At 33.1% G+C, this 13589-nt stretch overlaps 1 protein-coding gene across 1 annotated transcript in view; it reads left to right on the forward strand.

The window, feature by feature from the left end:
- The window catches only part of CSMD1 (CUB and Sushi multiple domains 1), a 1186176-nt gene that overhangs the window by 742408 nt on the left and 430179 nt on the right, over nt 1–13589 (forward strand). The window contains exon 7 of the mRNA XM_084516291.1: nt 12742–12819. Within this exon, the coding sequence (XP_084372417.1) occupies nt 12742–12819 (78 nt within the window). The remainder of the gene's footprint in view (nt 1–12741; nt 12820–13589) is intronic.

The following is a 13589-nucleotide window of genomic DNA, read 5'->3' on the forward strand; positions in this document are numbered from 1 at the left end:
TCTCAGTATGTCTGTCATGGCTGCTCTACGTAGACTACGCTTGTTCATTACCTTTAATATTTTCTTCCCTTGTTTTTCATTTTTCTACAATGTGGGTTTTTTCCCTACTTTGATACTGTAATAAGTTTTCCTCAAATCTTATCACTGTAGTATTGAAAAGTTATTTATTTTGAAAGTCCTTTAGTTTGATTTGTTTGGATTTGAATAAGAGTATATTAAGTTGTTTTCACAGAACTTTGGTTTAGTATAATTGATTTACATTTCAAGGACACTTATTCAGCTGTGGTAAGATCTGTATGAAGCTACAATGAGATAAATTCTCAGCAAGTGGTCATTTATTAAGTAGGAAGGAATAAATCTTTCTTCTATTAAAAACAAGATTCTTTTGGCCTAAGTTTCATTTGTGCTTATTGATTATCAATAACTCTCTTTTTGGAAATTAACTTAAAACATCCTGTTTGAAGACAGATTTTCAGTCTGCCTCGAAACTTAGTCCCTTAATGTATCTCAGTTTGGAACCTGATTATAGAAAATACCCAACACCATTAATCACTGGCCTGTATTTGCTCATTTCTAAATTTATGTTGTTTGATTGAAAAGGAGAACTTTAATCCAATGAAAACTGTAATAATGAAATCAATATTTGACATCTTATCCTCCCACATACCAAATATATATTTAGCCTTGCTGAAAATAGCCATGATTTTTCTACATGTGCTTTTATCCCTGTACTAAAGTTATAAGATATCCTTTATTAGCCTAATAGTATTAAATATAATGTGATAAGGAAAGGGAAGAAGAAAACATTCAGACTGCTTCCTTGTTAATGTGGCATGTATAACCTCTAAGAACTAAGTGCTTAAAATAACTGTTCCTGTAATGTCTCTTTAAAATTTTTAATCAGTCATTTTGTGTATTTATTGAGTTCAGCACATTCTTAAGTTAAAACTGTCTCTTCCTTCCATTTTTAGAGCCTTAAAGCTCTTTTTTTTTTTTTCAGTGTTTGAAATTAGAAATAATTTTTATCTTTAGATTCTTTGTTATTACTTTATGCCATTTCATAAAGGCATTATACGTTCATACGAGAAATTGGTTGTATTATCTGGTTTTATATATAAAATGTCTGTTTCTCAAAATTTAAAGCAGAGCCCAGAAGTTGACTTAGAGTGACAATAATATGCATTCAGATGCATGCATCTGAAAACACTATGGTTATCAAGAGTACAGAATACAGAACAACTGGACCCCAAGATAAAGTTCTGTCCTCAAGATTCTCAGTACAAAGCATAGCTATAATTCTCAGAGCCAACAGGGTGAGACGTTTGATGAAGAAGATGGTTGGATACAGATTTTTCTTAACATTTTGTATTAAAATGTCTTACTACTAAGTTACTGTATAGAAGAGTATTATTATGAATCCACGATTTTAGGGCATTTTCAGGCTAAACAAGAAAAATCTCATTACAGATGGAAGCTTGCAGTTAGTTCCAAGTTGGTTCCTACAGGTAATTCTTCTTTTTTGACTGACTAGTTTCTGTGTTGCTAATTAGGCTCAGTCTTAGTTGCTTCATAATATCAGCACTAAGCAGATGCTGATCTGGTAACAGCTGTTCATTCTTCTGTTCTTGTTTGGTATGGTGTTGTCCTCACTCGACCTATTAAAAATAATGCATTTGTGGTTTAAAAAGATGTGTATCATTTTGGTACATTTGTATATATGTCACTGTTTTTTTCCCAAATTAGTTGCAAAATAAAATACGAAACTTAAATTTCATGTTCAAATACTTTATTTCCAAAGCACACAACATTTCCCTAAATATGGTAGCCTCTCTTTGTCAAGAATCATGTTGTGCTTACTCAGTGTGGAGACTTCCAAAGTCCTGGATCAAAGACATCACTGTCCCAAAGCTACTCAACTCCTAAGGCAGTTGTTTTCCATGCTTTTCTGCCATAATGAAACTGATGCATCTTAAATGAACTTCATATTTTCCAGTGCAAAAATATGCATTTGGAAAATGTTGAAGAAGCTAGGTCTCACTAATCTCTAAGATCAGCTAGTAGCATTACAGAGAGAACAGTAGAATGTAGACCTAAGAATGTAAAATAAGAGCAAATGTATGACCAATATAGATAAGCAAATTAAAGTACAGGTTTCATGGTAGCATGCATAACCTACATGCCAGTACGAAATCAATTAGGCTCATTGTTTTCTATTTAATAAAGACTGAAAACATGTACACAATCAGTTTCTGCATCAGAAGAGATTATAGACATAAAATAGTAGGGTGTCATTATAACCACACTTGCAACTTCTTCATCTACAAGGCGAGAGAAGTCTACTTAAGTTCCTCTGTGTGGTGGATAACACTGAAATGATCAGTATAAGAGTTGTAGTTTAGAGATGTTTTCAGACTACAGATATAATTTCTCTACAAAACATAAAAAATTGGTGAAATAGTAATTTAAGAATAGGATTTTCTGATGAAAATTTTGATAATTATGAGTGATACTTGATGAATTACTCAAGAAGAACCATAAATGAACTTTTTGACACTATTGTTGAAAGACTGTGGAGTGGCATTCAAGCAAGGAACTGAGTAGATCTCATTCTGTGATGTCTTTTAGAGACTATCTATGCATGCAATTCAGTTTGTTCAGTGATAATATATATTCATTGTGCAAACTGTATTGATACTATTTTCCAGAACTGTGTAGGACACCCACAGACACTGAAGACTTGATGCCTGCTGAACTTACTTTATTGTGATATGTCTTATATTGATAGCACAACAAAGCTAAGGCAGTCTGTCAAGGCAAGTGGCCAGCTACGTGACATACAGAAGGTTAATGGAAAACAAATGGCTGTACTTCTTTTTAAATTTGCAGATCCTGTGTCAGCTTATACACATAGAATGAGAAAGATTTGTGTAAAAATCTACTGCGACACCAATTTATCTTGGGTCTGTATCATTTGTTCACTAGTACTGCATGCAGAGATTTCCAGCAAAGGGAGCAGGTGGAAGGTCTGATAATGACAGACAGTACTTTGCCGGATTGATGGAACTAGGAAGCCAACTGATCATGAACAGCTAGCTTTTACAGGTAGCTGTAGAGCAGAAACATCTATGCCTGCTGTGAAGCCCTCTGGATTTATAATACTGATTAGTAGGGATGATTTTGAAAGCTGTTAGTGAGAGAAACAGTGGGATGGCATATTAGACAGAATACTCTTCAAACAGAGAGTACAGAAACAGAAGAGGTTTGAGTTATTCCAATGAGTCAGTTTAAACTAGAGATCCTATGAAAAAAATGTAATGCCCATGAGAAAGTCAAGTGGATAGCTGAGAAGCAAAGCTTGCAAGGATTCTTCCAGTTTATTGAGTCTGGGGTCTTCTTTATCAAATAATTTCTTATAGAATTATCTTCATAATTCTCTTACTTTAAATTCTCTTACGTTATGGATACAAGTACTTATGCAAGAAAATGTTTTCAAGGTGATTGCTGAAGAGTATTCCATGTTCTTTGAGAGAGTAGATGGGCATGTAATGGATACATTAGAACACCAAATTCAGTTTTCCTAATATAAAATATGATAAATATAAGAAATGTATTGGGTCAACAAAAAAATAAATAAGTAAATAAACGAGTCTAGTGCGGTGATAAGTGTGCAGTTTAATTTTAGTTATATGTTATTTGAGTGGTGGTATCAGTCTTAAATCTAAAGACATAATCAGTCTTAAATCTAAAATCACACAAAGATCAAGTACATTGCTTCCTTTGGCCAGCAATTAAATGCTCCCCAATGATGTATCGATTGAAGTGAGATTTGCCAAGAAGAAATTCTTATCTGAGAAGGGAAGAAGTTTCAGGATTTTTAAAGCTGAGCCTTCAGCTGGTAAAACGGTAAGGAAGAACACATGCTGTAAGAAAAAAACATTTCAAAGCTTGCGTTGCCACAGACAAATCGACCAAGTCTTGCTTTGCAGAATCCAAAATGTTGTTATAGCTTCTCATAACAAACCTCAGCATGATTTTCCCCTAGCTTGAACAGTTGTGTGATACTATAGTAAGGAGAAAATCTTGGCAAAAACACATTAATAAATAAATAAATAAATAAAATAAACAGCAACAACAACAACAACAAAAAACACCAAACCATAGACTTCAAAAAAGAAAGCTAAAAGCCAAACAAACATAAACTGAATGGAAAGACTGTGAATATCTGCTTTTTTCTTATTCTTATAACTGTTAAACCTTCAAAACGGATTCATAGTGTGACAGGCTATAGTGAAGCCGAAAAAAACAATAACAAAAAAACAACCCTAGATACTGTCAATGATAAATTTATTCATCACATACAAATTTGAGCGATAAAGAAATGTTTGATCCACAAGCAGACTCCAGAGAGAATACTGAATCTGGCAAAGGTGTGAATTGTAGATAATTTCCTCCAGGGCCAAAAAAATGGTAGCACTCCTGCAATTGCATCTTTGGAGAAGAATCCAGAAAAGAATGGAGGACAAGGCGAACATATTACTTGATAGGACTCTGCAGTGAAAATCTGAACTAAGAAAACACTTTGTTTCAAAACAAAGTGTATTCAAATTCATGAAAATAAGGGTAATGAAACAAAAGAAAAGGAACTTCATGAACTCAGCAATGCACTGAGATGAATTTGATAATTACCTCAGGAATAATTCTATGAATGTTATTGTATTAGTATTACTCACAGAACTTGGCAAAATACGTAAATCTAAGTGTAAATCTGTAAAAAAAATATATCTATTTTCCACTCACTCTCAACGTACAAAATACTGAAAATATTAAATATTTCCTCATCTGTAGCAAGAAGAAGGCTGGCATGCTTGGGAAAAAAAAAAAAAAAAAAAAAAAAAAAAAAAAAAAAAAAAGGCAAAGCACTTAGGTATTTCCTTGGACAGTCTCAATTTCTGTTTATGCATCTGAGATTTTTTTTGCTTAAAATGAACCTCTCCCTTTCCTGATCACAGAGAACTATTCAAGTACATTCCATACCGTGTGTCAGTGGGCTCAACATTGGTCAGGAAAGGTCCTGCCTGTAATCACCAGGTACTGGGAAACATGCTGTTCCACTTCACCTTCAAAGATTTGTACTTGGGAAAAATCTGCAGTGAAAGGCAGCCAAGAGCTGAACTCAGCAGAGCAGCAGCAGAAGCAGCTTGAGGAAGTACCAGCAGATGATGTCAGAATAATTTAGGTTTGAGTGAGAGCCAACTTTTGAGGCCTTGCAGGTCATTTCATGCAGGAAGAAAAACTGGCAATAAAATCAAGTATTTGGGTAATTGGAAAAATGGTGAACAAGAACTGTTACAAAGAATGTGCTAAGAACATGTTAGATTTCTTGTTACAGAATTGTACCCTAAAGTACCCTACAAAGATATCCTTGAGCTATAACTATATTAGATTTAAAAGAGGGTAAATTATGAGGATAAGTCAAGCATAATGCTATGTTAACTGAACTGTGTGCTTGTAGTATCTTATCTTTGTGTGGTATGACTTACGCACTGCACATTACCTGTTTTCACACGTGAAGTTAAATATAGCTGTAATCAATCAATTTCATACAGTAGAAATCCTAGTAACGCCCTCCAAGGTCTTAGCCTCTGATTGTTGTTGGTGGTGGTGATGTTTTTTTTTCTTTGTTTTGTTTTTCCAGCCAAATGGCTTCTGGTTGTGAGTTACAAATAAACTAACTCAAAGAGGAACCAAGTATATCTAACTGTTGATTTCAGACCTTAATTTAACATGTTCTTTAAAACTTAATGGCTAAGACTCAACAGCTTCTCTGGGTAATTTATTCCAGGGTTTCAACTCTCTTACTGTTAAAAAGCTTTTTTCTTATGTAACCAAAGTCTCCCTTTCTTCAGATAAAGAATGTAAGTTCTTGTTCCAGCCCTAGTGTAACTAGAGAATGTATCTTTCCTCTTTGCAGTTCTTTTATATCTTTAATATGTATCATAACTCCTCAAAACCACCTCTAGATTAAATTATTTCTTAGTTACGCTCTACAAATGGACACTTAATTGTGCTTTATACCATCTTCATTTCCAGTTCATTTTTCCATATTTTTCTTCTTACCAGTTTCTATCCTGTCTCTTAGCAAAATTACACAACCAGAGAGTAAGACTGTAATTTCTTGGTGCCAAAGACTACCTGTTATCTTGCATTTGTAGAGCTTTCGGCTCATTTGTGATTAGTCAAGCAATACTCAATAATGAAAAGACACATTTCCCTTGAAATTCATTGCCAACCTGAAAATATATGTCCAGCAAATATAGGCTCTTTATATCGTAATACAGGCAATATGAAATTTATCTTTGACCACATATGACAAATTCATTTCAAAACCTTGTGAGTCAGAGGAGGAATCTAATAATAAATAAATAAATAAATAACTTTTAAAAAATAATAAAGCTTCACAGAGAAAGAAGTTGGGTCTGGAAGATGGCTGTCTCCTATCTTCATGTTATCTACATAATTACTAGTTAATTACCATTTAATTACTATCAGAGAAAGAAAATTATTTCTTCAGTGAAATCAAGAAACTAGGAGTTTTACTGGTGACATACATAGTCCATGATTATCTCCAACAGAAGCAGTTCTTCTAACCACTATTGTGAAACAGATCTGCTCAAGATTAGAATGTCAACTTTCTATGCCCTTCGTTATAACGACTTAAAAAACCATACTCCTGTAAGAAAGACATTGCTACTGAAATACAATATTTGAGGTGATGCTCATCAGTATATTGCCCTACATTTGGTTTAACTTCTTAGAGGAAGATTGCATTGTGGAATGTTCATAAGCTTCCATTTAGCAACTGCATCTGAAGAATTAAACAGGCTTTGCAAATTTTGTCTTTTATTCTCATTTCACATAGGTATTAGCTTTGCCTTTTCTTTAATTTCTTTTTAAACACAGCAAAATCATCCTGAGAATAGAAATAGCAACAGTGAAGAATATATCCTTTCACATTCTTACTCTTGCTGCTCCAGGATCTTTTTGCACTTCCCTATTAAATCAGAGCAATTTTTTTATTATTTTTTTAAAGCTATTTTCTATCTTCTTTCAGTCTAGTATAATGTAGTTGTTTTTATTTGTAATTATTATTATAGTTTCTCAGGAATACTCATCTCTGTGCATAAAAAGCAAGAAAGGAAAAAAAAAAAATCAGCATTAAAATAGTTCAGGTATGTTCACCTATCCTGCTCTTTAGGACCCCATCAATAAGTCATACCGACTTATCAAGTATGTGAAGTTATCTTTTCTAATATTATCCAATTAAAGTGTCTAGCTTTTGGTGGCTAGCTCTTTATCTGTAGGAAATCCTACTTTTATCTTTTTTTTTTCCTGAAGTATCTAGTTGCTAAATATGTTCAAACTTAATCAGACCCCTCATAGACTTGAAATCTCAGTGGTAACATATACAAATTTCCATAGATACAGAATTTCAAGAGGTTTAGATTTAGATTTTTTTTTTCTGTCATTTCTGGGGGTTACTATGCATAAGCCTGACTTCAGTAAACAGAAAAATTCTTGTAAGAGTAAAATATTTTTCCTTACAAATTTGATTGATTTGATTTGATTTTTCTTTAGATTCTTGTTGACTTTGGGGAAATGAAATAGAGAAAGCAGGGTAGAGGGGATTCCTAAGCATAAAATAAATTAAAAAAAAAAAAAAAATTGCCAAATTTGCCAAATATCTATGTTTGTCTTGTATTGGCCATGTACAAAACCTTGTGCAATTACAGCTTCAGTACCATGTCCAGATGCTTAAACTCCACTTCATATATCAGTGGCAGTTCATCAAGTCATTGGCATAAAAGAACAATATTATATCTCTACTTAAGTGACTGAGTTTCTTTCTACTGCAGACATATGTATATGTATATATAGATATCTTACACTTATCCTGTTCTAATTGAGGAATCTAAAAAATAAATAAACTGATATTCAAGTGAATTTGATTTTAATACAAGGCGACACTGCCATGTAACTCATATTTCAAGCAAGATCTAAAAATCAGAAGATTGATACTCTGTCTGAATGGAATTGGGCATTTTATCCAGGGTGATAGTTTGCAAAAGAGTGCTGAGAGGTTGGTACTACCATACTATCAGGGCACAAACCAAAAGATAGAGTTAGAGTAGTTGTAAGAACAGCCATGAACATTCATAAAAGGGTCTATCATCTAATCTTCAGCCATGACCTGAAGCAGAGTCCTGCAGAGAATTAAGAACAAGGCAAACACTGGTGTTATTTCCCTGATAATACATCTATTGCCTTCATATATTTTTGTTGTGGCAGGAATCTCCTGAAACTGATGTAGATTGCCTGTACAGTAACTCTCCGTAGAGCAGTCTTTCAAGAACTTTTCCAGTCCTTCCTTGAAACTTTGCAAACTTCTTGCATCCACACTTGGCAGTGTCTCTTGGCAGTTTCTCATGTCTACTACTTATATGGAAAAAACAAAACAAAACAAAACAAAACAAAAACACCCCTTTTTATTAGTTTGAAACCTGACTTGTTAAATTCACTTGATGGCCCTTGTCTTTTTATTACATAGTCAATAGGTCATGAAAGGTCTTTTTGGAGTTCTGCAGACTGCAGTTTGTATAAAAAATACCTTACTGAAATTCATGAGTTCTTTTTTTTTTTTTTCTTTTTAAATGTCTTTTCACAAAAGTTAATTTTATATGAACTTTATTAAAAATATTAGGTCTTCGTTTGACAAACATAACAAATGTGTTGATGTTCTGTTTATTTTTATCTCCTCTCTTATGTGAACATAGACAATTTGCTAGTTATATTTCATACTTCAAATGGCATGTGCAAGGAAAATAAATGGGAGAATTTTAGGACAACCATTTCAATGGTAGAATTTCAGCAGGTCTATTGTATCAAACCACTTTTACTTAGATAAAGATGTAAATTTGTATTATTTCAACAAAATCAAATAAGATTGTTAAGTAATTTCATATTAATTTTGTGAAAGTAACACAAACAACAAATATGAATGCATTATATGTCTATATAATATGCATACAAATATGCACATAAATTTCTCTGACTGGAGGTTAAGTTTTCTCAAAAAAGTTATCCTCAAAAGACATAGGGACTGTCCTTCTAATGTCTCATATCTAGATTTGTTTTAATACCTCAATTATTGTCATCCTGATTGTAGCCAACAGTTGAAATTTTATTCATTGGTTCATCCTGTCTTAAAATACGTTTCTACTAAATTGTAATAAGGTGTTCAGAAAGGTAATTGTGGTTGGGGTAAAATACATTTTTTTTCACATTGGGTCAAATACATTAGAAACAAAGAGCTTCATACAGATTAGAATAGGTTAAAAGGATGTGTACAACTTCAAAATTTTATTTTAACTTTCACAATCCATTCAAAGAAAGTCAGTCATATATTCCCTTCATGGCTGAGTTTATTTTAACTATAGCATAATGTTAAGGAATATCACTGGTGATTTCCAGTAGATTTATGAGATTGTCATGGGCTTCCAGTGCTAAGACCTGCTATTCTCTCTGAATAAGTATACCATCTTCTAAAGAGTCTTGAAGTTATGATTCACAGAAAAATGTGAGGTGAGTTAATTCAATTAGCTTAACTGAATGTTTAAGTGAAGACAGCAGAAAGATATGCAAAGTCTTAAAAAGTTATCATTTAAAAGTTAAAAAGACTTTCACATTTGACATTATTAACTTAAACCCATTCCTCTTTTTGTGCTGTTAAATGGCAAATCATATTCAAGACCAGCAAAACCTTTTTCGTGAAAGAGCAATCAGGAAGTAGAACAGAAATATTAAATTAAAAAAAAAAAAAAGTATTAAAACAGGATTTACATGGTTATAAAACATGTAATTTAGAGTATTTCTTTAATGTTAGAGAAGGCATTGAACTTGTTCACTCAAACCATAGTGTTCAGTGGTTTCTCTTCACAGACTCATGTTTGTATTTTACAGGTTATACTTTTTTAATTCTATTTTTTAAAAATACTATTCAGAGACTGCATGCAAAAACATAGAAGTTTGGTATTTATGCTTCAAGTTTATTTAACTTGGTCAATCCCTATGGTGGATCTCACAGATACCTACATTTGGCTGTTAAAATCCTCCAGACATAAAAGCTCATCTCACTTAATGTTACTGCCTAAAATATAGGGATTACACTTGAACAAGTGGTATATGTTTCTGTTATATTTCATGAGGAGGAAAAGGCATCTTCAGAGGATGATTCAGTGTGCCTATCTTAGAAAGGGATGAATTGCCCCACTGAGGTAGCTATTTCTCTCCACAAAACATATGTTTCAGATCTCGTATCTTAAGTAAGTATTGTGAATCCCCTAAGTGATTCTTTCAGAGAGATACAGAATGCCTTTTTCTTGATGTGAAAAATCTATGAGGATGGAAACTGCAGAACCAGTTCTAATGCTTGATTATCCTAATAGTAAAAAAGTTTTAATATATCAAGTTAGAACCTCTTTTGTTTCAGTTTAGCCAGCTGTCCAACATATCTCAACCTAAAGATAATGGGTATCATTTTTCCCCATTCCCAAGAAGCATGCTCCAAGTATGTCTAACAAATACCTCCAAGAGTGAACTTCCATAGGAACTGGAGTGAACATTGCCACTTTTCTAATGTTGGGATGCTGGACAAACATAAGGAGGAAAGTATAGCCCTTTTCCTCTGTCTGCTGTCTAGTGAGTTGTACTGCACACATAACAATTTAGGTTTTGAATCCTTCAAGAATGGTTCTCATGCTATGCATGAGACAGATACTAATAAAACATGAAATTCATACTGGAGGAGGGACCACAACGTCAGCCATTATCCCAGCTATTCTGTTGCAAGAGTTGTGCTGATCTTTTCCTGGTAAATATGGACTAATTTTAACAGACTGGTTATGCAGCTTAAGAGAACAGAACATAAAGCTGCTCTTGAGGGTAATTTTAGTATGTGAATTCCAGAAAGTAATCCTAGTAAATTCTCGAAAGAAAACCATACCCAAAAAGTTTATACTTCCAGAAATTCTTGGGAATATTAGCTATATTGTCTGCATTAATGTCTCTGTATAATGTGTTCCTGTCTTAAAAGAAAATAAAACAGCATGCTTCTATCAAATCCATTTCATCCTACATTACTACAATTGTGTTTCAATCATCTTTCATCATTTGAACACTTGTTTTCCAAGTGTCCTACTTGTTCAGACATAAATGTCTGCACTCTGTAACATTTTGCGATGTACGTAGCATACAAAGTACTTTCTGCATTTCTTGCCCAATTTCAGGGCTTAAGAAAAGCCTGCTTCACTTGGAGGTTGCAAAAGCTGCAAAAATCCAGTATAGAAACAAATACAATGAAGTCATTCTTCTTTTCCTGCCATTTCACTTTTCAGAAATAGTTGTATACAAATCAGTATAGAGTGTAGCAAACATAAAATTTCTCAAATAGGCAGATGAAAAAAAATATTTAACTGATAACCTATTGTGTTAAATTCCATATTTATTTTATATCAATAAAATATAGTACAAGATACAAATTATAACCATTTTTAAAATGTTTGAGTGATTTTTTAATGTTTACATCTAGGATAAATGTTTGAATTTTAAGATTATTAACCACTGCAAGCTCTAGAAAGAGGTAATATGAAATATTCATACAATAACATCTAATATGAATCAGGAAAGGACTACTTTGTTGTTGTTATTATTGATATGCATTATGATGTTGTACTTAGCATTCTGATACACACTCTAAATCAGTCACTACCTATTTTGCTATTGTTTTTTGGTATAATAGTTTTGAATTGTCCAGGCTTGTTGCATATTTCTTTTCTATGTATCTGATTTTATTTTCAACTGCCTCAGAACTAATGAATTTCCTGTGAATATGTCCTATACTTTTACCCTTTTCTCCTAGCATTATAATTCAGATTCTACCCCACATTTCCTCAATGTGTAACCACACTGCTTTCTTCTCATGTCTCCTTCTCCTTTACTCCTGATCCCTCCTAACAGCTTATTAGAGATAATTTGGGAGTTTATCAGCTGGCTAAACAGAGAAAACAGATATTAAACCTCTAATGCATCTGTTCTCTCTGACAAAACTTTGACCCTTTGAGAGCTCTTACTCTCTTTCTCATTCAGTTGGAATTGTCATGTATATTTAAAAGTGTTTAGGTGAGCCAAACTGTAACATACTGTGATTAGATAACCTTAATCTCAGGAAACTGCACTAAAAATATGACTGCTACCAAAGAATGAATCAAGTAAAAGCAATTCTGTGAATATCATAATTAAAGCTTGTGGTCTTCAGATATGTGCATATAATGTACCGTACATTACAAATAAGAAATACATTTTAAAGATGTTTAAGATTTTGTCATATGCAGTGGCAAACATCAGAAATCTATATGTGTCTTTAGGATACATTTTTCTTTTCCTTGACCCTAAGTAAACTTATGCAAAATATTTTAAAGTAAGACCATGTCTGTTAAAAAATCTTTAAAAATATAATAGATAATTGTATTTTTGTAAAAGTGTACTTGGGTGACTGTAATTATTTCTATCTGTTTGTAGTTTTCATATGTTGCTTTGTATTAGTGTAATATCTGATGTGGCTGTTAAATGTCGTTTCTACAAGGTTTAATAATAAATTATCTCCTTTATCTTTGCTTGTTTTCTCAGTGAAAAAAGCAATTGAACTGAAATCAAGAGGAGTCAAGATGTTGCCCAGCAAAGACAGTAACCACAAAAATTCTGTCTGTAAGTTGTTTATACCATTATCTTTAGTGACTGCATATATCTTCTCGAATGTGCAAATCAGAGAGAGAAATGTTTGGAAGCTATGTTCATAAAATGGTCGTTATGTTTTCAATTGTTATTGAATTTAGAACTCTGCTGATAATACTGAGGGTGTAAAAGGCAGAATATGGTGTTAAAATTCATGAAAAATATGGGTATATATAAAAATAATAATAATATTCAGGATGTTTAGAATTCAGAGATTCAGAAGCCAAGTTAGTAATCCAGGCAGAACAGTGCCATACAGACATTGTCAGTTCAGTACAGGGGGCAATGAAAGCATGTTGGCATTTTATAGATCGAGGTTTACACTTCATTATCTTTTTCTTCCCCTCAGTTAATATCACAGATCTAATTCTTACCCTTCCTTGTCACACTATGCTCTAGTGACTGCCTTTTTCCAGGCCTGAGATGTAGCACAGCAGGGGTTAAGAACCGCTGCAATTCCCAGCTTCTCAAGAGGATGGAGATCACAGCATCACCTTCCCTTCATTATGTGTTTAGTGCACTCTGGAATGACATCTATTTAGTCCCTCTGCCCCTCTGCACCTCTTTCCTCATACACAGTGTGAGGATAAAATCAAGATGTTATATATAAGATTGTGAGGCTGTTTATTTATTTATTCATTTATTTATTTATTTGAGTATCACCTTCCCTGAACAACTGGCAATCTGAGAGCTCTTTCTCCATTAATGAGGCAAGTCTTGTAACAAAAAAAACACATATATAT

This window comes from Aythya ferina (assembly GCF_964211825.1).
Source record: "Aythya ferina genome assembly, chromosome: 3".
NCBI classification, from domain to species: domain Eukaryota; kingdom Metazoa; phylum Chordata; class Aves; order Anseriformes; family Anatidae; genus Aythya; species Aythya ferina.